Consider the following 26,136-nt stretch of genomic DNA (forward strand, 5'->3'; position numbering starts at 1 on the left):
CCTAGGCAACACAGTGAGACTCCAACTCTCAAAGGCAAAACAAGTGGGCTGGGGCGTTTGCTCAGTGGTTAATAGTACTCATTCTAGCAAAGGGCCCAGGGTCGATTCCCAGGACCCACATGAAGTGTACTACCTCCTTGGGTGTCAGGCATGCACATGGTACAAAACACTCATATACAACAAAAATAGCAAAATAAATCTAAACAAATAAAATTAATTTTAAAAAGACAAAATAAACAATCAGATACTGTCCTCCATTTTTCATACATATACACATTTCAGAGTTGCCCCTCGTTACTGTCCTCTGTCTCCTCCCACTCCTGATGGTCCCTTCTTCCTTCCCAGTTAGGCCTGCTGCACTATTTTAACACTTTCCTTGCTTTAGATGAGCCAGTGAGTTTCATTAAGGAAGAGCCCTTTGAATGCAACAATGGCCTTCAGAATACCAACCATAAGGACACCCAACACTTAGCAAGGAAAGCCATACCTTAAGTCACCAGGGGCTACCTTTGAACGTTTCCTGTATAACACTCTCTAAAATGTAAAGATGTAGGTTCCAAGCCTTCTGTCCATGGCCATGCACAATGCCCCCTGGAATCTGAGAGCATGAGGAACCAGCTAGAACCCAGGAAGGTACCTGGCACACAAGGGGTGTAGCAGCAACAGGGGGTCACTGCCCTGGCCTTTGGACTCCAGCCTTCTAAGTTCTAACTATGATGATGAAGAGCCCTGATACCCAGCCCTTTCCTTTCTTCATAGTTAGAGACTGAACTCATGTTAAGCATACACCCCATTAAGTACATATTAAGTACATGTTAAGAGTAGATTATTCTGCCTTTTCTGTACATCCTAACAGAAAGCAGCAGGGCAAAAAAAAAAAAAAAAAAGGCAGAATACCACCAAAGGTTCCCAAGCCAATGGCACGGGAGGTCCCAGATAAGGCCTGATGTGTAAGAAAACTGTTCTTTTCCTTAACATGACTGTATAGAACACTCTGTAAGGATGGCTAAATGCCTATGGGATTCCTGAATTTACAGGACAAGAAAACAAATATATTCACAACACACCACCTATGGAGAAAATCTCTCTCAAGAATGAAAAGAGGCTGGAGAGAGGACTCGGTGGTTAGTGCCAACGACCCGAGTTTGATTCCTAGCACCCACCTGGCTGCTTACAACTGCTGTAGCTCCAGTTCTAGGGGATCAGTGCTCTCTTCAGGCCTCTGTAGGCATCAGGTACATATGTGGTGTGGTGCACAGACATACGTATAGACAAGTACCCATACACATAAAATAAAATAGTAATAAAAATTAAAAAATAGTAACAAACATTTTAAGAGAGACTAAAAAAGCACAGTGAAGACACCAGTCATTTACTTGCCCCTGTACCTGGATATAAACAGTTACCTGGCTACCTGGTGGATGCCAGCCACTATTGCGGACCCAGTGTGACCAGGGTCAGGGTGCCAAGCACATTCACATTGCACACGGTGCTGTGACCACGCTCCCCAACCCTGCCACTCAATACACACGTGATCTCCAGCAAGATAACTGAGTCTCAATTTTCTCATAAGTGGAAAAAATAGTTCCTATCTTACAGAGTTGCTGTAAAGGTTAAATGAAAATAATAAAGAACAAAGCAGCAAAGACAATCTCTGCCACAAGGCAGACGACAGGAGAGCTGGTCGCATCAGAATTACTACTAACACCTCAGAAACCCAACAAAGTACACTCTGAAGGAGGAGAGAATGAATTAGGGAAATGTGATTCACACAGTTAAGAGTCCTCAGTTCCACAACACCGCTTCTTCCTGCAGACACAAACGAACACAAGAATGACATTTCTATGTTTAATCTCACTTCTTAAGCTTTGTAGTTTTGTTTTTGTTTTTGTTGTTGTTGTTTTGCTTTTCCCCCCAGCTTTATTCAATTTCCTCCTGCTCCTGGATCCAAGCTTTTGTTCCCTGTCAAAATCCCTTCCCCTGCCGTAAATAATCTCTCTCCCTCTTTTATATTACCTTTCAAATATTTATAGACTGTTAGTCTCCTTCCCTTGGAGTCATACATCATTTTTGTTGCCCTTCTCCTGGATTCGCCCTAGTTTATCTACATCTTTTAGAGAAAAACAAACCCAGGTGCTTCAGGGTGAAGATGGCACACCCAAAGCCAACAGCCCCAACCAACACAGCCTCTTATTCAATCACACACACACACACTCACATACACACACACACATTCTTTGATGTACCTCATACTCCTTTTCTCCAATAATTCATAATTTCATCTCCAAGATAACATGCAAGAAAGTGATAAAGGGATCGTGGATGCTGCGGCGCTGTAAGCCAGAGGCTTCTGGGGCAGCATGCTGGGGGAAGGTCGGCTCCTGCTAGTGAAGCATTATGTGTGCTGTCCACTACTTCTGCTTGTTAACTTGGGGCCACCTCCAGCATTTGGTGCCACTACATTCACTGAATAGCATCCATGAGCCTCTTTTGCTTTGTCTGGCCCTAATGGAAAGGAAAACCAATACCATTCATTTCCAAATAAATCCAAGTTTTGGATGTGATAAAAAGAAAACCCCAAAAGTGAACAAAAATAGCTCACAGCGGGCTGCCAAGGAAATATCCCCTTTCCCAGTGGAGAGCATGGAGACACGCCCTGCTCAGTTCCTCCACATTTCTGATTCACAGTGACTCCACCCTATGCCCACAGCACATCCTGTGTCTTACTCTCAAGGCTGTGTTCTAGAGTGTGCCTTCAATCTCTGCTTTGAGGGTAGCAAGGTGCTCCCCCGAAGGTACACTGAAGCTAACCTGCAAAGCTCAGATTCCTGAGCTGAGTGGTTGTACCACACTTCTGAGACCTTTAGAAAGGATAAAGGACAGCTAACACCACACACATTATCAGTGGAGTTGACAAAAAGAAAAAAATCACAGCCGTGAAGAGAGAAACTGTCTTACAATCTAAGTGAGTACAGCGGGACATGAGGAACCTGCTTGATTTTACACTCTATCTAGGAATATAACAGATATTGCTCATGCAGCTTTTTTATGATTTTTTAATTAATTTTTATTTCCTATATACAGGTATATAACCTGTGAGTATGTCTATCCACCACATATATGAACTGTCTATGGAGGCCAGAAGAGGGCACAAGATACCTTGAAACTAGAGGTACAGATGGTTTAAGTCACCATGTGAGTGCTGGGAATTGAACCCGGGTCCTGGGAAGAGTAGCCAGTGCCCTTAACCACTAAGCCATCTCTTCAGCTCCACACAGCTCACTTTTTTTTTATAAGAACCAGTTTGTAGCTGCAAGTCAGACCTCACTCACAACTCATTCAGCTGCTCATAGCAAGAACTCGCCTGAAACATATATTCTAAGTCTTGCTTTTATACTTTATTATAGTCTGCGAGCTCACTTTTTCACAGCCGTATCATATTTGATGAAAATGGCGTGTTCTAAAGCAACAATTATTTTACCCACTTTGCGAGTGAAGAGATGAAACCACGAACCTTTCCCAATTCTTAGGAAGGCTGAACTGTGAAATGATTCGGTCTCGCTGATTTGACACCTTTAACTTTTCGTCTGCCGTGGTTAAGACTGAACTAGGCGTGGAAGCAGAAAACCAAACAAACCACCAAACCCCAAACAACACACTGCTGTAACCTGCCTTGGACCATTTTCACTGGCTGGACTGAAATGGCCTAATGAGATCTGAAAGTAGCGGTCTGGAGAGAGGGCTCAGTGGTTAAGGACGCTGGCTGCTTTTGCAGCATCCACAGGGCGGCTCACAACCATCAGTAACTCCACTTGCAGAGTCTTAATACCTTTCTTCTGGCCTCAGAAAGCTCCATATACACAAGGTACACATACATACAATGCAGGCAAACACACACACACAAATTAGAAATCAATCTTTTAAAATAATAAGGAAAAGAGCTGCATCTTGTGGTCCTTTGCTTGCCCTCCAGAACACTCCGTTCTGTAGCTCTCATCTCTATTCTACACAGGTTTTCCAGGGCCGGTCTTACTGCACTTTCATGGTTTACAACACCATGTAGTAGAGGATACTGCAACTCTTAACAAATGCGATCAATTTTTATAACCAATAGGAAACTCTAGTACGTTAAGAAGAGGCATTCAAATGAGAAACAGGAGAAGGACAGACTTGAATGGTTCACTGAAAAAATTCAACGGATACTTAAACATAGTCAGCTGAAGGATATTCCAAACCTCTGTTGCCTCCTGCCTCTCTTGCAGTGGGTAGGGCTTCTTCTATCTTGAAAGGCCACATCTATCACGTCTGTCACCTTCTGTCTGCCATATCTGAAGTAGTCAGGAAAAACTCTCTACTCTTAGGGATTCATGTAAGCAGATCCCAGAAATCCCAGGATCACCTCTCCTCCTGAAGCTCTTTGCCTAAAGACATCTACCAAATCACGCTTGGCATTCAAGATAACAGATTCACAGGACTGAGGTTGAGGAGAACACTTTTTCCTTTTTTAAGAATATGTGTATGGGGGGGGGGTATGTGTCTGTGAGAGCAAACCTGAACCCCATCATCTGCAGGGACAGCATGTGCTCTCCACCACTGATCCGCCTCTGTGGGATATACATTTCTCCTTTTTACAGATGGGAAGGTCTCCCTATGTAACTCAAGCTGGTCTCCAGTTTGCCATCTTCCTGCTTTAGCCAATGCCAGGATCGGACAAAAGTTCCACCACACTTATCCTTTAAGGGCCCTTCATTGTGCCAACTTAACTGTTCAACTTTCAGTCTGACAGAGCCCCAACAAGAGCTTAATCTCAGAGCTGCTGTGGCAGCCACTGTTTGGAGAGAGTGCCACCAATAACACCCACCAAAATGACAGGTAACCTTACCTCCAAAACAGACCTCCTGTCTCATGCCTGCTTCCTGTCTCTACTGCCACCTGTCCAAGCAGCTCCCCACTGAGCATGGGCACTGAACTTCCCATGAACCATGAACCTCTCTGCTCCCAATTAGCTCCTATCAGCCATACTCGTCCTCGTCGTCGTCAGAGATCTTAGACAAAAGTACATCAAACCAACACTCAATGCTTCACCACGCCAGTGACTTTCCACGGCAATCTAGGAAACTCCCAACTCCTCTTGTGGCCTCCACAGCCCAGGGTAATGCAGGCCCGCCAACGTCACCCAGTTCATGCCCACTGCAGGCAGTGACTTCCTGCCTGCTGTAAGCAGTCTCTTAAGTGAGTTCCAAAAGACCCTGACTGGGACTGCTCATTAGGACTGAGGACTAGCTCTAGCTCTAACTTATTTTTCTCTGAGAGGCTCTCTTGCCTGAACCACACTGGATCTGGAACACCCAGGACACCAACCATCCCACCCACTTCAACGAAAATACCTTGGTTATGTACCTGCTTATCAAATGTCTCCACCCCTGGAAAATAACATCAATGAGTGAGAGACATGTGTTTCATGCAAAGAGATCTATCACATGCTTCGAAATAAGCAGTCATTAAACAGATAAAAAGGAGAAAGGGGAAGAAGGTAAAGAGAAGGAATCTGCTCAGATAGCAGAATAAGCAGGAGAGAATTCACTTTAGCAAATCAAGTGGTGCTTCGTGAGCACAGTCTGCTGGGTTGATTTACTGCATAGCCTGTGTAGTTTAGAAACGCCTCCCTCCCACACAACACCCTGAGCTCAGAGTTAAGGGAAAGTATGAGAAGAGGGAAGCAGTGTGAAAATCAATCCCAAAGTCACGTGTTCGCGCACGCTGAACTGACCTGACATTTGGCTGCCTGAAGCAAGAGCGAAGAGTTCTTACTACTAATAAACCTCAGAAAAATCTGCTCTGAAAACACTGAATCAATATTTTCTTTTGACAACAAGCCAGCTATTTACAGTCTACTTTAAAAGTCACTTACCCATTTTGTTCTGGAAAGCATTTTTACTGGTTGGAAACTGAGACCAGATTAGCAATTATGAAGTTGGCCGGCAGACGTTAAGAGACTAGAGTAAAATTGGTTTGAAATATAATTTATTCAGCGATGGCTATCAATATTAATGTGAATTTTCACAAAGGAGTCAAAAACGTTCTGTGAATTTAATCTTTTTGTCAAGTGAAAAATCAAGCAGAGACGTCAGATGGAGGCAGAAAGACTCTTGCATCAGTTTGTGAAAACCCTAGAATGATGTCCAACTAATTAAGATCCAGAAATAGGAATTAGCTCCATGGAGGACCACAGACGACCAGTGAACCTCCATTCCTGACTGCAGGCCTAGCCTCGGGGCCCAGGTCATCTGGCCAAGGTGTGACATTTATCACAGCATCAGTTTGCCTCTCCTCAACCCCACAAACCTGTTCTTTGAAGATCCTGGGGTCACTGCTACCCTAGAGGAATATATAAATAGAGCGGACCCACAGAGACAAGAGGGGTCCCGAGACAATAAAACTGGGGAAATGGGAAAAAAACAGATGCTGGAAGGGATTACAAATATCTTAATACATGGACAGTTTACACGCAACTTCAGTCTGTAATGCTGGAAAAAAGGAGAGTTGGCACAGAGTCTGCTCACAGACAAAAGTCAGCCCATAAGCAAACGCTACTGTCTAATGAGAAGAGTTTCCGTTGTGTAAGTCCTGGAGAAGGATGGTGGCGACCGCTGAATACTTTTCAAAGAGTTAGTATGAGACTGAGGAGATGGCTCATTGGGTGAAGCACTTGTGGCACAAGTGAGAACACTTGGTGTTCAGATTCCCCCGTAAAGCAACACATGTAATCCCAGTGCCCCACAGTATGACAGGCGAGGAAGGCAGGGAAGTCCAGAGAAACTTGAAGAGCCAGCTGACCGGTGTACACAGGAGAAACAAGTGGTCCTGTCTCAAAGATGGGAGGTGAGCTCCAACTCTGGAAGCTGTCTCTGACACACACCAAAATATGTACACCATGACATGCAAGTGCACGCGCACACACCTTTACACACACACACACAAATCTATTGTTAATTATAGTAGCATAGCATAAATTTCAGTATCGTGTGTGATGAAGTTCTTTTTAAATTAGATACTAAAAACACGACACAATGACATTCACAAGACCAACAGAGAATCTCAGGAGGCTGAGAGGGCAAGGTAGGAGCAGTCAGCCAGTGATAGGAACTATGATCCAAGGACTCCAAGAGAACACGGGACAGCTGAGGGAAAGCGGTGACAGAAGCCGCTGATATTCCACAACAGCAAGACCACACCCCACCCTCCCACCCCCACCCAGAGCCTATTGTCACCATCCATAAAAGTTCTCCAAGCACTGGAGGCAATGCTTGTGATTTAACGTCTTCCAAAGAGAACATGAAGGACAGCTGTCCATCTCACCAACTCTCAGGTCATCAAAGAGACACAAGCTGGGTTCTAGCCCCGGTCACATCTGTCTCAATAAACACATCGCAGAGAGTTGGTCTTTCTTTTTTATTCTTCTTTTCATTATTTCATGTGACTAAAACAAAAAAAATCAAACCCAAGGCCTTGTGCATGCTGGGTAAATGTTTTTCCACTGAGCTACAGTCAAAGTCCATTGAAACAGAATCTCATTAAATTCCAAGGCTGGCCTAGAAGTCCCGATCTTCTCAACCCAGGCCCCTACTCTAACTTCCAGCTGCAGAATTGTAGGTCTATTCAACCAGACTCACTTTATCTCTTTATATAAAAAGACCGAATTTTCTGCACCCTTCATACACTGTTGGTGGGAATTTAAAAGTGACCTCTATGGAAAAGCCTAGCAGTCCCTCAAAATGTTGGTCTTACAGTTAACCTAAGACGCAGGAACTCACTCCTTAATATACACCCAAGAGAATGAGACACACATTTAACAAAACTCATACACTTTGATACCCACAGCAGCATTGCTCTTCGGGGCTAAAACATGTAAGCAGTCCAGATGTCAATCAAAAGAGACACAGCAATAACTACCCATACAATGAGATATTAAATAGCAATTAAAGGAGTAAGAATAAATCCGGCCAGGCAATGGTTGCATATGCCTTTAATCCCAGCACTTGGGAGGCAGAGACAGGCAGATTTCTGAGTTCAAGGCCATCCTGATCTACAGAGTGAGTTCCAGAACAGTCAGGGCTATACAGAGAAACCCGGTCTCAAAAAACAAAACAACCCCCCCCCAAAAGAATAAATCCATGCTACAACATGGATATGCCTTACAAATATCAAACAAACATGAGTAGAAAAGGACAAACATAAAAGGTACAAATTTCATTTCATGACAATATACAAAATGTCCCAAAAATAAGCCAATCTTTGAAGACAAAAATGAATTAATGGATACCCAGAAAGCAGGGTGGGGGATAGGTGAAATAGATAAAGAGTGACCATTAATTAGAGTTTGATTATTTCACAACCCTGCTAAATTACTAAAAATATGAAATTTTATGCTTTAAACGAGTCACACATTGATTTTTTTTTCCCAATCCATCAAGAAATTAATCTGAAAAAAGGTTAGAAAGACAGCTCAGTTGAGGTGACAGTTACTTTAACTTGACAAAAACCTATAATCGCCCGTGAAGAGAGTTTTAATGAGGGAGTGACTACAATAGTTGACCAGTAGTACTGTTTGGTGGAGAGGGTGTCTTATTTACCTTAGTTACGTAGGAAGATTCAGTTCAGTATGCGCAACACCATTCTCTAGGCTAACTAGGGGAATGAACTGTGTCACTGAGTCTGAACTGTGTAGAAGTAGAGAAATGAGAGAAAGAGCAGAGAAATTAAACTGAGCGCAAATAAACACACATGTGCACATTTGTCCTCTCTACCCTTGGCTGTGGTTCTGAGGCAGCCATCTGTCTCAAGCGCTGTGGCTGTGACTTCCCAGCATGAATGGGCTATAACCTGAAATTATGAACTAAAACAAACCCTTTCTCCCATAAGTTACTTCCTGTGAAGGTATTTTATGGCTGTAACAGAAAAATGAGACTAGAAATTGGTAAAGTGTCCTCGTGGAAGGATAAGCATCTGAACTCACACCCCTGCGCTCTGCATGACTGCAATCCCACAGCCTGGGGCAGGGGCAGGGGCAGGGGCAGGTGGAGGATACCTGGAGGGCTCACCAGCCAATCTAGCCAAAAGGTAAGTTCCAGGTCTTCAAGTTCAGTAAAGAGACCCTGTCCCCAAACACACACACACACACACACACACACACACACACACACACACACGAATACACAAATAAGCAAATAAACACACAGAAAAAAACATAACTTGTAGTTTCTCTCTCTTCTGCCTTCCTGTCCTGCCTCTGCGTATATGTGTGTGTACTCAGAGATAAAACAACTTGCAAGACTCTGCTCTCTTCCCTGTGTAAATTCTGGGGATTGGACTCAGGTCATCAGGCCTGACAGCAAGTGCCTTTACCTGCTAAACGAGCTCTTCCCCACCCCCACCCTCCACAAGGTTACATTTCTCAACCACTCAACAATTTTTTTTTTAATTCTATAGGAAGCACACACTGGCAATCTGTTGTGTTACCCTGATGTCTGGAGGTGAGTTCATGTTCATTCATGCTGTTTTAAAACACAACCTAACCACCGCTTATTAATTCGTTCTCAAAGGGTTTACTGACTATAGACCATAAAAGCCAGATCCTGGACTGTGCACAGAAGATCAAAATGAGCAGCCGCTGTCCTTGTCCTTAGGTTTTGTATCACAGACCAGTTAAAATTCTTGTGTGCTTTCTACATCTTTATCAAATTTACTTGTGACCTTAGATTCTGCATTTGCGTTTTTCATGACTTTAAACATCCTTTCTAGGCAATGGCAGAATGATAGGCTACCATCTCTGTAGGTTATAGTTCCAAGTGTGTGCTAAAATACTACACAGAGAATTTCCTTTAGGGCAATACAGCTGTCAGATCCGCCTGAACAAAAGGGCGGAGACTGTTGACAGCCACTGGACAGTGAGCCGGCCACTACCAGCTTGCTTTCGGTTCAGCCCCACACCTGTTAACAGCTCCCCTTTAAGTTGTTTTGTTTTGCTGGAATGTTTGGAAATCTCTCTCACTCTGAAAGTAAAATGTGAGGACGGTTTTTACCTGAAGGCTTTTAATTATGCAACATCATTTCTGCTTCCCTGTTTAACTGAGAGTGGTCCTAAGTCGTGCAATGCCGGACTCACACAAATAGCCAGCCTTTAAAGGTAAGTACCCTGTCCAGGTTTCATTAAGTTGCTTTTACACCCTTCTGAATGAAGTGCTTCCTTCCTCGCAAAGTTGAAAAGCTGTAGACAAAACTAAAATGCTTTTGGTTTTTAGACTTTTGTTTTGTTTTCTTTCTTTTTTTTTAGAACTGTTTTTTTTTAAGATTTATTTATTTATTGTTATATGTAAGTACACTATAGCTGTCTTCAGACACACCAGAAGAGGGCATCTGATCTCATTAAAGATAGTTGTAAGCCACCATGTGGTTGCTGGGATTTGAACTCAAGACCTTCGGAAGAGCAATCAGGGCCCTTAACTGATGAGCCATCTCTCCAGCCCTGTTTTTTTTTTTCAATAATTTTTTTATTCCCTTTACATCCCGATTAACAGCCCCATTCTCTCCTCCCAGACCATCCTTATACATCCGTCTCCTGATTACCCACCCTCCCGTTCTCCTCCTCCCCCACTTGGGTACCACCCCACCCTGGGACATCTAGTCCCAGCAGGACTAGACACATCCCTCCCACTGAGGCCCAACCAGGCAATCCAAGTAGGGAAAGGGGATCCAATGACAGGCTGTGAGTCCAAAAACCAAAACAAAACACAGATGGTGAAGAGAATTGGCCAATGTGCATGATGTGTGTGAAGCCCTGGGTTCAATCCTTGGCTTGGCAAAAATGAAAGCTTTAAACTTAAAAATGAAAATATTGAAAAAATAAAGCTTTAACATAACAGAAGAAAAAACCAACTAAAATGCTATTTTCAGTTTTATAAGCTGTAAAATGCTAATGACGTAATGGTGGCTACACATCTGCTGAAATCCACAGTACGGCACCATGGGTGGATCTGCACATGTATAGTGGCTCTTGGGTGATGGGGATGTCACGTTACAGGTTCATTAACAGACCCACCGACTGTGACAGGGGATTTTAGTTATAATGGGGAAGGCCTATGCCTGTGAAGAGTCAGAGGATACAGGACAATCTTTATACCACCCTCTTTATCTTGGGCAAAACTACACTTTAAGAAAAAGTCAATTTTTCTTTGAGAGAAAGGGGGGGGGAGATGGAACTAATCCTTTGTCTTTGCTACATCATCAGCCCTTGCTAGGTGGTGACAGCACACAAGAAGCAGGTGAATCTTTTGAATTCAAAGCCAATCCATAGTCTATAGGGTGACTTCCAGGACAGCCAAGGCTACACTGAGAAACCCTATCCCAAAAAACAAAAATAAAACCATCATCCTTCTCTGGAAAGAGCAAATGTGTACAGGACACTCCATCGCCAAGCAGCTGCAGCCCAGGTCTGCCGGGTGCTCTCCGTGCCAGTTGCTAAGAGAAGGGTCCCTGCTACAGTCATGCACAGACCCAGGTGACCCAACTGGGAGAGGGGAGTGAACTCAAGCCACTGGGCTCCACACAAGCAGGAGTTGCCAGAGAGAAAACCAGACGGCAGGGCAGAGCTTGATCTGGGGGAGGGCGGGTGTGTGTGTAGATGGAAGTCCAGGATGCCCCAGAGGGAGAGCCCAGGAGAGATAACATTCAGGTCCCTTACAAAGGCCATGCGTGCAGAGCCCAGTGCTCTACAATGCAGCCCTTCATCTGACAGCTGCGCGGTAAAGGGCAGGCCAGGAGCTGCTCTGGGAATGGTGAGAGGAGAAAACCGTGTCCAGGGACCCAGGGAAGCGTTGTATGCTTGCACGGGGCTCCCGGGGACAGTGACATTCCACTGAGAGAGGATACAAGAAAAAGAAATGCTGGCTCAAAACTTTCAGGACAAACAAAAACAAATCAACTTTTGATAAAACTCAAAAGATGAAATCACAGGGGAAGAAAGCATGCTGGGGTTGCTATTTAAAGTCACTGTCCTTTCAAGCCAAGAAAATATTCTTTCTGTAGGTGCCCCCAAAGAACTGGAAAGGAGGTATTTGCTAGTCAGTGGTGTACCTGCTGACATCTGATCCTGCAGGCCTAAGAACCAACAATGCATAGGGAATCTACGCAAAAGGTTTGTTTGTTTTTTTACACTAACCCACACCCAAAGTAACAAGGACCTCACAGGCCTTTCTAGAGCCTCACCTCATTCAACTTGTGGTTCGTCTCAGCAGGTCCTGACCAAGGACTACGGAGCACACAGCATCCTCCACTGTATGTCCTGCTCAGCGGCCTCAGAAGAAGCTTAGCCTGGTAAACCAATATCCTTTGAAGTGTCCTTAAAACTTAGCTAATGGTCTGGACAATAATTCTCCAACACTCTCACTTGGCATTTTAAGGAGCCAAAAGGAGATAACTGTGATTCAAGGACAGAAAAAAAATCCACTTCATTTTACCAAGTGAGAGGCCTTGCAAACACTGAGGCAGCAGGAGTTTAGATCCACGGCCCTGGGAGCCAGACTGGTAGGGAGAAGGGTTTAGTAGGGGGGAGTTACTATGCCAGGACCGTGCCTACCATGCTTATTACTAAGTCACTGCCAACTCTGCCTTCCCACAACTGTTATAATGAAACACTACGACATTAAGAATTCCAAGCTGGACTGGAGAGCCGGCCAGCTCAATGATTAAGAGCACACATCACTCTTGCAGAGGACCAGTGTTCAAGTCCCACACCAGGCAGCTCATGACTGCCTGTGACTCCACCTCCAGGAAGACCTGATGCTTTCTGCTCTCCATAGCCATCCGCACTCATATGCACATAACCCTGCCCCCTCCATGTATTCATAATTAAAAGCAAAGTAAGTCTTTAAGAATTCCGAGCTAGGTTAAGTGAGAACGCTATAAATAAACACTATACTCAGAGATAAACGGGCCAGAGGCTTTTATGTGCAGCATGTTTTACTGGAACGACGTAAGGAACAATAAGCTTTCACCGAAGTGTGTGTGTGTGTGTGTGTGTTATGTCTGTATGTGGTGTGTGTGTGTGTGTGTGTGTGTGTGTGATGTCTGTATGTGGTATGTGCAAGCCAGAGACTGGTGTTTATGTCTGTGAGTCTATATGTGTCTGTGTGTATAAGCCAAAGGCTGGTGTGTGTATGCAAGCCAGAGGCTGGTGTGTGTGTTTGTGTGTGTGTGTGTGTAAGCCAGAGACTAAAATGTGTATGTGTCTGTGCGCATGTGTGCGCAAACCAGAGACTGGTGTTCATGTTTGTGTGTGTGTGTGTGTGCATTTGTAAGCCAAAGGCTGGTGTACATCAGAGGCTGTTGTGTATCTGTGCATAGCTCACTGTAAGTATGCCAAAGGCTGGTGTGTGTGTATATGTGTGTGTGTATTTGTGTGTGTATGTGTGCGTGTGTGCATTTGTAAGCCAAAGGCTGGTGTACGTCAGAGGCTGTTGTGTATCTGTGTATAGCTCACTCTAAGTATGCCAAAGGCTGGTGTGTATGTGTGTGTTTGTGTGTGTGTTTGTGTGTGTGTATGTGTGTGTGCATTTGTAAGCCAAAGGCTAGTGTATGTCAGAGGCTGTTGTGTATCTGTGTATAGCTCACTGTAAGTATGCCAAAGGCTGATGTGTGTGTGTGTGTGTGTGTGTGTGTGTGAGAGAGAGAGAGAGAGAGAATGCCAGAGGCTATCAGGCATCTTTTGCTGTCACCTGACATTTTATTTTTGTAAGATTAATTTTACATCTACAAGTGTTTTTGCCTGTATGTATGTGTACCACATGTTTCATGCATATGGGTGTTTTGCTTAGAGGTATGTAAGGTGCGTGTCCCTAGTATCTGCAGAGGTCAGAAGCGGTGTATCAGATCCCCTGGAACTGAAGTTAGAGGGTTGTCAGTCACCGCGTGGGTGTTAGAAACTGAACTCTCATCTTCTGCAAGAGCACCAAGTACTTCTAACCACTGAGCCATCTCTCTGGCCCTCTGCTTCATTTTTTGAGAGAGGGTCTTACTGAACTTGGAATTTGCTGTTTTAGCTAGGATGACTCACCGGGGAGCCCCAAGGATCCTTCCTGCCAGCCCTGGGTTGCAAACACACACTACCACACAGGATTTGTACCTGGGTGCTGGGATCTGAACTCAGACCTTGCTTATCCAGCAAGCATTTACCCAGTGAGCCATCTCCCCAGCCCTCTCTGAATGTTTCGTACTTTTCTATAGATATTTAGCATTTAAAACCTTTTCTATTTATTGTGTGTGTGTGTGTGTGTGTGTGTGTGTGTGTATACACACGCATGCGCGAGAGCAGCTCAAATGTGAGGATCAGAGGACAACATTAGCAGTCAATTCTGTCTCAGGTCGTCAGGTTTACAAGGCAAGCCACTTTAACTATTACATCATCTCACCAGACCAGTATCTGCCATCTGCCTACCTGAGTTAAATATTATTTTAAGTAAAATCATTGCGATATAAGCTACCTATTTGTTAGTATCTCACTGCCTAAGAGGTTGGCTTCCATTTGCTGCCTAAAAGCTTCACCCATATCTCCCCCACCCCTCTCTCCTCCCCGCTCCACTGCCCTGATGCTAATATCCTGACTTGGTCTGGAAGTCATCAACCACAATGCAGATGTCCCAGAGTCAGTTCTGTGTAGGAGGCCACTGAAGCTCCAGACTGAACTGACTGGTGCACAGCCTGTCCTCCTCACAAAGGCAGCGTGAGCCTCCAGGCCAACCTTGCCCACTCGATCCCAGTGAATGACCTCAACATGAATTAACCCAAACATCCTCCCCACTCCTTTGCTCGTTGCTTCAAAATGCTTCCAGGACCCTAAGGATTGTCAGCTCTGGAAGCAAAGCAGGAATCAGGGTTGGGAACCTCCTTGACCCCGATCCCTCTCCTGCTCCCCTGTGGCTCCTTCCTGTGACCCCCACCACCACCTGAACACACCTGCCTGAACTACTCTGTTCCTAGAAAGTCGTTTGGAAACTGTTGTAAGTCATACTATGAGCATCGAATCCTAAGAAAACAGAGTGCTGTCCATAGTGTATGTCTCTTTTTTTCTTTACATTGGTGCCAAGACTGGTGGGAAACAATACCTGTCCTATAGAAATCAGATGTCAGGCTCTGTCTTTCTCGAGGCTACCGATATGCTGTATGGTTATCCTGCAACTCTAAACAGAAGCCTAGCCGAGCCTCACACTCCCAGTCAGAACTCCCAGTCTAAACTGCAGCCCCAGTACCCCAGGGACAGATGCATCACTGAGCTACTGTTCCTCCACTCACTGGGATGTAATCCCATCGCCATGCACTGGGAGCATTGGCACCTTTTCTTTGTTAACTGTAGTGACAGAAACATAGACATACATAGCTGCTTCTCTGAGTCGAGCTTACCTTACTCCATCCAACAGCCAGGACTCATGAGAAGACACTTGCCCCTGCCCCCAGAAACCCTCTCATGGTTAAGATATGGAAACCAGAAGCCTAGAGAGCTGGAGAAACTTGTCTAAGGTTGCACAGCTACTGACTCAGGGATGAGTAGTGTTATGCCATTGGGTAAGCTCAGCATACAGCGATTCATGAACGCTTGATTAAGGTGGCACACGGTGCGAGGTTGGCTATTATGGGGTGTCAGTATGTGCAGTTGCTCCCCTACCCAAAGCTTCCCCTGCTGGGGTTTCACGTACCTGAGGTCAAGGATGGTCCAAAGGAGAATTGCAGAAATAAATAATTCATACATTTTAAATAATTTTATTATGTTGTTACAATTACCCTAGTTATTAGCTGTAAACAAATATCTTATTAATTTACAAACTAAACCTTGTCACAGGAACATAGATACAAGAAAGCATTGTGTGTGTGTGTGTGTGTGTGTGCATGGGTATATGTATCGATCTAGGTGTAAGCATGTGTAAATGTATGCGTGTTGTATGTCTATGTATGCATGAAGTTGTATACATATATGTAACTGTATGAGATTGTATGTACATATCTGTATTGTGTAGGTATATCTGCACGTATCTAAAAGTATACCTGAATGCATAAATGTGTATATGCATATTGTGTATCTGTAATGCCTATGAATATGTATATGGATATATGAGTCTACACATATTGTGTATGAGTGTGATTATGTGTATATATTCACATGTGCGTGCATGCGTATATTTGTGCATGTATATGTGTATTTGCATATATGTGTCTATACATGTATGCCTATATATGTACTTGTGTAAATGTGTTTATATGTTTATTTGTATGTGCTCATGTGCCTCATGTGTATACGTTTATATGCATGTATTTGTGTATATATGTGTGTATATGTTTAGTACTTTCTTTAGCCTCAACCACTTACCTGGGTTTTAAAATATATGCTATACAGATATGGGGCACAACTTACTTAATTACCAGAAACTCCTAAACTCAGAAGAATATTAGCAGCTTTCTTAAGTATCCCTGCATTCCAAACCAGTACCATCAACTTCTTAATGGTGTGTGTGTGTGTGTGTGTGTGTGTGGTACCCATGGACAGAAAGGAGCACTGGCTCCTCTGGAGCTGGGTTACAGACAGTGGTGAGCTGGCTGGGCACTGAACTTGCTGGAGGAGCAGCAAGTGCTCTTAACCTCTAAGCCATCTCTCTAACCCCACTATCAACTATTTGAGGGACAGAAATATGTATTTTTTTATTGTAGTAATCCTGGGCCATATGTGGCAACTTGAGGACTTAAAACTGTGGCTAGTGCACTGGAGGAATACGATTTTCTCTTTGGATGTCAGTAGAATAGCTTTAAACCACCAATGGCTGGAGGCTTCCAGAGCAGACAGTGAGCGCACCCACACTGCGGCTCTCTGAGCTCTGTTGAAAATCCTGAATTCTCAGGCAGATGGACTGAGTTAGACTTCCTAGTTCAATCCATCTGGTCAGTCAATCAGCTCCTACTTCAGTGATCCAAGCATGTTACAAAGCATTACAACCCCTACCTTACCTTACCTTACCTTACACTGACTCTGGGGAGGAAATGAGATGAATTTGCATATATACAGCCCCTGGAATGGCACACAGCACATGGGGAACACATGCCAGCATACATGCTCCCCCACACACACTAATTCAAATATGAAACCTAGAATTTGTCTTTTCAGACCCTTTCCTCCTAAGGAATGTAGAGATGTCCAGGTCCAGGAAACAAGGACTCTGAGTTCCCACCCAGGAGGACCCCATCTTGGACGGAGATGACACATGAACAATCTCCCATCTCCCAGGTGTTGTGTGATTCCTATTCTTCACACTGATCCAACAGCAACAAAGCTGCTTACACTGTGCTTCTAGAAGGTATGAGACTGTTCACATGCCTAGCACCCTCTTTCTTTCCTTGGATGAGTCCCATGGGAGCCCACACCCCTTGGTTACCTGAGGCAGTGGGGGTTGGGGTGCTGGCCGGTGGGGGCTGGGCAGAGCTGCTGCTCTCGGCCATCAGGCACGGGTTGCTGGCGCTGTTCTCCCTTTTGACAAGCAGTTCTGCTGCGCTGGGCAGCGGGATGGGGTGGCTGATGCCCAGTTCCTCTTCCTGGGCCTGCTGTCTCCTCAGGGCCACCTGGAAGCACAGATGACAGCAAGTCACACTCCAGCAGAGCACACTCACCTGCACAGTTCTGCAACACTGTGGCAGCTTTCCACATCTGTGAGAGAGGGCTCTTTCCTGCCTTTGTCTGTTCAACCTGGCTCCCTAGGTGTGCTGGCTGGTTTTATGTCAACCTGACACAAGCTGAAGTCACTGGATAGGAGGGAGCCCCAATTGAGAAAATGGCCTTGGTATGATCAGACTATAGATAAGTCTATAGGACACTTTCTTAATTAGTGATCATTGTGGGAGGGCCCAGGCCATTGTGAGTGCTGTTATCCCTGGGCAGGTGGTCCTGGGTCCTATAAAAAAAAAAGCAGGCTGAGCAAGCCGTGGCGAGCAATCCACTAAGCAGTACTCCTTCATGGCCTCTGCATCAGCTCCTGTTTCCAGGTTCCCACCCTGCTTGAGTCCTGGCTTCCTTCAATAATGAACAGTGATATGGAAGTGTAAAACAAATAAACCCTTTCCTCCCCAAGATTTTTTGTTGTGGTATTTCACCACAGTGAGAGAAACCCTAACTAAGACACTAGACGCCACTCTGAAAAAACTGTAGAGTGAACTCAAGACCAAGAGGTTAGAAAGGAGAATGAGACCACTCACTCCTTCAGACAACACACAGGCGATAAAAAGGCCACTGTCCTGGGAAGATCAGACAATAAGATCAGGTTAGACCCAAGTTCCTCACCATTTAGGAGAAAAAGGAACCGAGCCAACAAGCAACACCAACACAAGATGTGCTAGACCTGTGAGGGGTGCACAGCAAGCCTGCAGAAGATGCAATCAAAATGTCTAAAGCAAAGCTAAGAGGTGTGCCGCTGCGCCAGTCATTCCAGCATCCGGAAGGCTGGGGATCAAGAGCTCAAGCCAAGCCTGTGCTCCTTGTCAAGACCCTACCTGGAAAAAGAAAAAATATATATGCATCCAACAAGCAGGTTTCTAGCAGAGCTGTAAAGAATGGAATAAGCAGGGTTTGAAAAATGCCAGGGGAAGATCAGAACAATCTGGAAGGACATCAACCGAGGACCCCTGAGGAACCCCTCAAGAGCTGTTTCCCAGGGCAGGATCTGGAGAAGGGGCCTGGGATGTGATGCTCACACCCCTGGTTCAGGCAGGAAGGTGACCAAGGATTGGGGGGGGGGGGCGGGGAAGCCAATAGGCTTTTACCAAACTCTTCATGGTTCTTCTTCAACTTGTCTTTTAAATAACATTTGTTAAAGGTTAGGACCCTAAAAGGCCTAAAGAAAAGAAAGTCTTTTGTTTTGACGTGTAACAAAATCAAAAGACTTTCTCTGGAAACTAACCATTGATGAGCTAACACTCTGAGAAAGTAAAGCCCCAATACCTCAGAGGCCCAAAGCCAAGAGCAAAGTGGAAATCAAAATGCTAACTCAAAAGCACAACTCTGTGGGCTGGGAATATTAGCCCAGAAAATCATGTATGAAGCCCTAAGCTCACTCAGTGTGCAGTGTTTAAGCAATAACAAAACCCCTAAGGGAGCCAGAGCCATGGCTCAGTGGGTAAATGCTCTTGAGGTTGATTCTGTGGTCCTGACTTCAATCCCTACAGCCCACATAAAGGTGGGAAGGAGACCCAACTGCACAAAATTGTCCTCTGCCCTCCTCACAAGCACCCTGTACCCACAATATATTTAAAACTCACAACTATAATCAATATATTTAAAATTCTACTGTTCAAATTTAATGAATCTAGAGGTCTCACTCATAATCAAAGGAAGCTCTAATCCTGATTGTGAGACCTTAAATAAGCAGCTATTAAGACTAAATAAGTTTAACTCGGGTTTGTTTGGTTTTTTGTTTTTGCTTTTTTTTTTTTTTTTTGGTTTGGTTTGTTGGTTTTATGTTGTACACATTAACCACGAGGCTTGGAAATACAATAGCAATGGCTTTGGTCAGAAAAAGTTGCTGCAGCCGGGCAGTGGTGGCGCACACCTGTAATCCCAGCACTCTGGGAGGCAGAGGCAGGGGGATTTCTGAGTTCGAGACCAGCCTGGTCTACAGAGTGAGTTCTGGGACAGCCAGGGCTATACAGAGAAACCCTGTCTCAAAAAAAATAAATCCAAAAAAAAAAGAAAAACAACAACAAAGAAACCAAACAAAAAAAAAAACGAAAGAAAGAAAGAAAGAAAGAAAGAAAGAAAGAAAGAAAGAAAGAAAGAAAGAAAGAAAGAAAGAAAGAAAAGAAAAAGCTGCTGCTGCAGAAATCAACTGAAGGATATCAAGACACAAACCCCATACCCTGGTATACCCCAAATGTGTAACTTAGGCATGTCATAAACTCACACCTTTTCAAAAACCCTGTTAGGAAATGGTTATTCAAACTGGGAAGAGGGTAGCACCTGATTTTTAAAAAGCAAGGATGTTTAACTTATGTTTAAAATCTATTTCCAAATATTTGCAAGTGATCAAAACCCATTATTTTCTGGATTTTTAAAGATCTGTCTCACACCATATTCCTAGTGAAAAGCACTAATGACCCATTCTGTAAGTAATTTTGAATTGCTTTTTTGTTTTTTAATTCAGCTTTTAACCTCAAAATCAGCCCCCTAATGAAAGTGGTCCAAAATTAATGTCTCCATTAGGATATATATTTTATTCATTTGAGGAAACTCCTTCCATCTGTACTCTTCACACTAGGTATGTAATCCAACCACTAAGTGTTCCTAATATTTTTACCTATAATTTAGAAGTCCTTATGTTTTATAATCTCGCTGTGATGCTTTCAACATACTGTGGAACATATTCTTCTCATTCATTACAGATTAAGCTAAAATGTCTTTTAAGAAACTAAAGAGAACTGTTTTTCCTTTAGCTTTCACAATATGCGAAACCAAAGAATATATAATTTTAGACATTTTTTTCAAGTGTGCCACCCATAGGGCTATATAATCTGTAAGCGTTTGTGGAGTCCTAGTCAATTTTCTCATCTAAATCACTTTCAAAAGATGTTCTTAACCAAAAGTACTTCGTCTTTAGCAAACATTTCTTTGATACCTTTTGATTTTAAATAACCTGCCTTAAGATGAAACAACAGTCAGGGGGAAAGAATGTATATTATTGTCTTCTAAAGATCCTTTAGGCTACCGACGTTTAACTATTTCTGTCAATATGCTAAATTACTAGCCTGCTATTCAAGCTTACGAGAGAAAGAAAAGAAAAGAAAGAAAAGAAAGAAAAGAAAGAAAGAAAGAAAGAAAGAAAGAAAGAAAGAAAGAAAGAAAGAAAGAAAGAAAGAAAGAAAGAAAGAAAGAAAGAAAGAAAGAGAACAATCTACTGACACCTTCAAACTGGAACCTTCCCCTACACCTGTATTTTTTTTTTTAATTCTTAAGCACAACTGAAACACTTTCGAAGTAATCTGAACTAACTTCGGTTAATTTACAAATTTACAAATTTGTAAATGTTAGCATTTTCAGACCGCTCAAAATGGCTGAGACGCTTGCCCGGGTCCGCGGGGCGAACCCGGAAAGTGCGCCAATAGAGGCGCGAACACGCTGCGCTCCCGCCCATCTCGTGCATGGACTTTTCCAGAAAGCCCAGGAGCAGCACATTCTCGCGCCGCCAGGGTGAAACCTGGCACCCGGGCCTTCCTTCCCCCCAAGCCAGGGACCCTAGGGGCCGAATCCCCGCAACTCTCAATTTGCGTAAAAGGGGTTCGGGGCTATGGGGATTCTTCCCAGAGGAGCGAACCCCTCAATTTTCAGCTGGGAACGTAGTTTAAAATGATGTCAGTCCTTCCAGTGGAGCAAACCCCGCCAGTGTGCCAGCAATGTTTGAATTTCGGGATGCCCGCACCGACGCCCAAACTTTCCTGGTGCTGGGGTCTTCTGATTCGGCTCGCAGAGGGCCCTTGGAGGCCGTGAAGGCCCAATTGCGTGGCGAACCCTGAAATTCAGCTGGAAGCCGCGGTCAGAAGGGAAGGGTGCGCGTTTGCAGCCGGAACCCCGCATCATAGCCGGGAACAGCTCCCCCAACCCCGCGCACGCCCCAAATCCGCGGGATTCAAGCAGCTAGAACCCGCGACCCTCCATCGCCGCTCCACCCCCATCCCGGCGTCTGGAAGCCGCGGGCTCGCCCAGGCTGGCGTCCGTCGATGGTTCCCACCCCCCCCAGCCCTACTCAACTTGTTTGGTGGCACGGAAAGCTGCGCCCCAGTTCCTCGGGAGCCCGCACTCACCTGCGCGGCCATCACCCGCTGTCGCTCAGCAATCAGGCTGCACTTCTTGCACTGGCAATCCCGCCACATGCAGAAGCGCTTGTGGCCCTTGAGCGGCGAGGCGTAGCCGTGGTTCCTGCAGCGAGCGCATTTGGGCAGCCTCGGGGACTTCTTGTTTCCAGAGCCCAGGCCCGACGGCCCGGAGCCCGAGGCACCTCCGCTGCCCCCGGCGCCAGAACCCCCGGCCGCTCCGGCCATCGCCCCGGCAGCTTTGCCGTAGCCTCCGGCTTTGCCCTGCGGCGGGGCTCCGGGAGCGTGAGGAACCTCCGTCGGTGTAGCCGGCTTGCCGAATGTGTCGTCGTTAGGCATGGAGCTTCGTCTCCTGCTCCCGGATCCACCCAGCAGGCTGCTTGGCTCCCTAGAAGGAGTGCAGGAGGCGGGTGCACCGCAGCTGGACCTGTAGTCCAAATGAGGAGCTCGAGGAGTGGGTGGGGGCTTGTACCTTTTTTTTTTTCTCTCTCTCTCTCTTGGCGCGCCTAGCGCAGGACTTTTGGATACTTTTCAGAACCTTCCGAGGATTGCGTGGGCGGGAGAGGGCGCTACGCGGCGTGGCCACGCCCACTGTCCCCCCCAACTCCATCCACTGCGCTTCTTCTGAGTGCAAGCTTTGCACCAGCTGCAAAATTGCTACAAACCGCAGCCGTCTGCAGAGCACCAGCACGAGCTCCCTCTGAGCGCCTAGCCCGCATTGGTTGCTTGGAGGAGGTGCAGACCACCCTGTGTGGTCGACTAAGCTCCCTTCCCTCACCGCTAACTCCTAGGGAGGCCTACTGGACAACAGAGACAGGCAGCAATTTCCTTCTCCCTCCCCCCCACCCCACCCCCACTCTCTCCTAAGAGTGAGACAGGAGATTGAAAGTCCAAGAAAAACCGAGTCTTATGTTTTTGACAAAGATCCTCAGTTCGTGGGGCTCAAGCGCCCCAAAAGTTAAAGGCCTGGGCTTTCTGCCTCCCACACCCCTGTTTATTTGCTCTCGGGATTTCTACCACCTGGCTCCAGAGAGATAAATGTCACACTAGGTGATTGGCTCTAGCCTGCTTTGCTTTTTGCTGTGGGTGTAGATATAGCTTTTGCCTCTGAAGCGGCTTCCTTTAGGACTTTGCAGGCGTGTGGATCTCGGGCATTTCAAAACTGAATTTGGTCAGGCGCGTTGTCATCTCAGCACCTGGAAGGCTGAAAATCCACCATGAGTTCAAGGCCAGTCTATGGCCACGTAATGAGTTCCTGGCCTTTTAGAGTTCTAGAGACTCTGACTTGAAAAAAATACGTAGATAGATTTTTTAAATGGGGGGGGGGGGGAGAGAGAGAGAGAGAGAGAGAGAGAGAGAGAGAGAGAGAGAGAGAGAGAGAGAGAGAGAACTGAACTGGTGCCAAGCAGAGTGACCGAATTTGTAATTCCCTCACCCCGGTAGAGGCTAAAGGATCCTAAGTTTGAGGTCAGCCTGGGTTAAGAGATCCTGCACCTCCCCCACCACCACCAAAAAAAAAAAAACCCCGCGAATCTGGAAGAAGGATCATACAGACAGAGACATTACTCAAAACTCATTCCATGCTAAGATGTACTATTTTATTATATGGAATGTACCCCCCAACCCAAACAACACCCCCACCCCAACCCCCCCACCCCACTCAACCCCCTACCCCTCCATCATCATCTGGAGCCTTTCCTAGGTTTCCCACCTGCTCTAGGCCAGCATCCTCTGCCTTCTGTCTTCACTCGCCAGAGCAAAGCTGCCCTTAAGGGCTGCTCCACAGAGGTCCAGACTCCTGTGTCTCCCAAAGCCAGAACTCCACAGTAAATCAGAATGTCCAGCCTGGTGTGGCAGCTGATATCTGTTATCTCGAGGGTCAACTGTGGAGTCGTGAGTTCCAGGCCCAGCCTGAGCTACATAAAAGATAAAAAAAATCCAATACAGCCCCACCCCCCTACTCCTCAAAAAGTCTGAGTCTTTGCAGGAGGCTTTATCTGGGCTATTCCTTTGGTCTTCCAGTGTGTGCCTGGCACACAGGCCCCTGCCCCTGAGGGCTATGGCTGGATGCTGTTTTCCATGAGAAAAAGAACAAAAGTCAGAGAACAAAAGTTGGTTTTCATCTGCATCTCTTAGCCTCTGACACCCTCCACCTCGGACAAGTACTGGCCTCTCTGCTAAGTATCTCATCTTTAGGCTTGCAATTATTTGTGTACCATCAAGAAACTGTCATTGCAATCCTCCTCTCCTGCATCTCACTAAAGGCACTTGCCTTCCACGTTAGGGCTGTTTTCCTAAAGGAGCACAGCCTCCACCCTCATTGGCTCCTCATGGAAAAGGCTCCCCAGTGGCTGTGTTCCCCCCCCCCCCCAGTCTGGCATGGTCAGGGCACCTACCTCTGAAATCCCCTAATGTGCCTTTCACATTCCAATTCCCACAACCATTCCCTCTGTGGAAATTCTTTGCATTCGCATTCACTGTCTTAAAAAAAAAATAATTCAAAAAGAACCTTCTGGCTTTACAAAGGACTGTACATGAGATGCCAGGCAAAGTCCACTTCAGAAAAGGGTCCTGATACTAATCATTCACCCACCTTAGAGCTCTTAACCACTGCATCATTCAGAGATATACCTGTCCAATAAAAGCATCTTGTTGAAATACACAAGTCAGCCAGGCCTGATGGCAGAGGCCTGGAATCCCCATTATTCTGAAGGCCAAAGCAGGAAGATTTCAAGTTCAAGGTTAGCCTCAGCTACAGAATGCATTCAAAGCCAGCCTAGGCAATGTAGTGATATCCTGTCTTAAAATAAAAAGACAGCTAGGTGTGGTGGCATCTTGTGTCTTCCTTTAATTTGGAGTCAGAGACAGATGTATCTCTATATAACAAGTTCCCAGTTATCTGGGGCTAATAATGAGACACTGTTGGGGGTTTGGCTGGAGCTATGGATGTAACTCAGTAGTAGAGTACTTGTCTTGAGACTCTAGATTCAATCCTCAATTCCACAAATTAATTAATTAATTGATTGATTGAAACAGATGCCAAGCTGGGCAGTGGTGGCCCATGCCTTTAATCCAGCACTTGGGAGGCAGAGACAGGCAGATTTCTGAGTTCGAAGCCAGCCTGGTCTACAGAGTGAGTTCCAGGACAGCCAAGGCTATACAGAGAAACCCTGTCTCAAAAGAAAAAACAAAAACAAAAATAGATGCCAAGTGCTATTAGCCAGCACTTATTTTTATCATTTTCATTTTAATAAACTACAGCTGAATCATACCACGGCCCGGTCCAGCCTTAGAAACTGAAATAGGTAGGAGAGGCCACTGTGGAATCCCAGACCATAAGGCATCTTTGATGGAGTGACTTAACTCTATATGGCTTAGAAGGAGGAGCCTACACATTGGAGGGCCTTGAAACCTAGGAGGTTATGAAAACATTCATAGCAAACGAGGCTTTTATTCACAAACCAGAAAGGGCACACTGGGCAGGGAAGAGCCGGGAAGAGAGGAGAAACTGAGTCTATACCTCAGTGGGAGGGTGCTTGCTGAGCCCTGTGAGGCCTCCAGAATGAACAGTCCTACTTGATCTCTTTATTTATGCATAAAAAACAAAATGTCTGTGGTCCTGGGGAGGAAGCCAGGACCGTATGTGTACTGGTGCCTCCGAGGGCCTTTTTTGTGTTTTTTAAGAAATTTTAAGGCCGAGTTTCAGTAGCATGCCCAAGCTGACCTTGAACTCTCTCTCTGAAGCCTAAGAAAGCCTTGAATTTTTGATCCTCCTGTCTCAGCCTTCTCATAGATGGGATCATAGGCCAGTGCTGTAACCCCTACAGGCTCAGCTCTTAGAGATAGTTTAAAAATTCTGATCCTGTTGTCTCCTTTCTTTCCCAGAAACCAAAGCCCCAAAGAGATGGCACAGGTCTGTACATAATTCTTACAACAAGAGAAGTATGTCCATGACTCACTGACTAATAAGGGGGCAGTTTTAAAATGTATCTTTAAAAATAGCTTTTAAAAAAAGGCTGAGCCAAAACTTCTTAGGAAATTTAAAAAATAGAATAAAATAATTGATACATTGAACTGCATCAAAATTTAAGACTTTGGTGCTTCAAAAACTATCATTTAAAAAAAATGAAAAGATAAACCACGGACTGACAGAAAATATTTAGAAATCATGTCTGGTAAACAACTTGCATCCAGAATCTGTGAGGAATTATTTTGACTCAGTACTTTAAAACAGGCCCTGGGGGGGGG

The 26,136-nt window shown here is 45.2% G+C and overlaps 1 protein-coding gene across 1 annotated transcript in view; it reads right to left on the reverse strand.

Annotated features, from left to right (window-relative positions):
- Dmrt1 (doublesex and mab-3 related transcription factor 1) overlaps positions 1–22,227 on the reverse strand; it is a 105,695-nt gene extending 83,468 nt beyond the window's left edge. Inside the window, exons 1-2 of the mRNA XM_052172769.1 lie at positions 21,880–22,227; positions 17,472–17,655 (exon numbers count right to left, since the gene is read on the reverse strand). Coding sequence (XP_052028729.1) covers positions 17,472–17,655; positions 21,880–22,227 — 532 coding nt within the window. The remainder of the gene's footprint in view (positions 1–17,471; positions 17,656–21,879) is intronic.
- Between the last annotated feature and the right edge of the window lie 3,909 nt (positions 22,228–26,136).

The sequence above is a fragment of the Apodemus sylvaticus genome, chromosome 1 (genome assembly GCF_947179515.1).
Source record: "Apodemus sylvaticus chromosome 1, mApoSyl1.1, whole genome shotgun sequence".
NCBI classification, from domain to species: Eukaryota; Metazoa; Chordata; class Mammalia; order Rodentia; family Muridae; genus Apodemus; species Apodemus sylvaticus.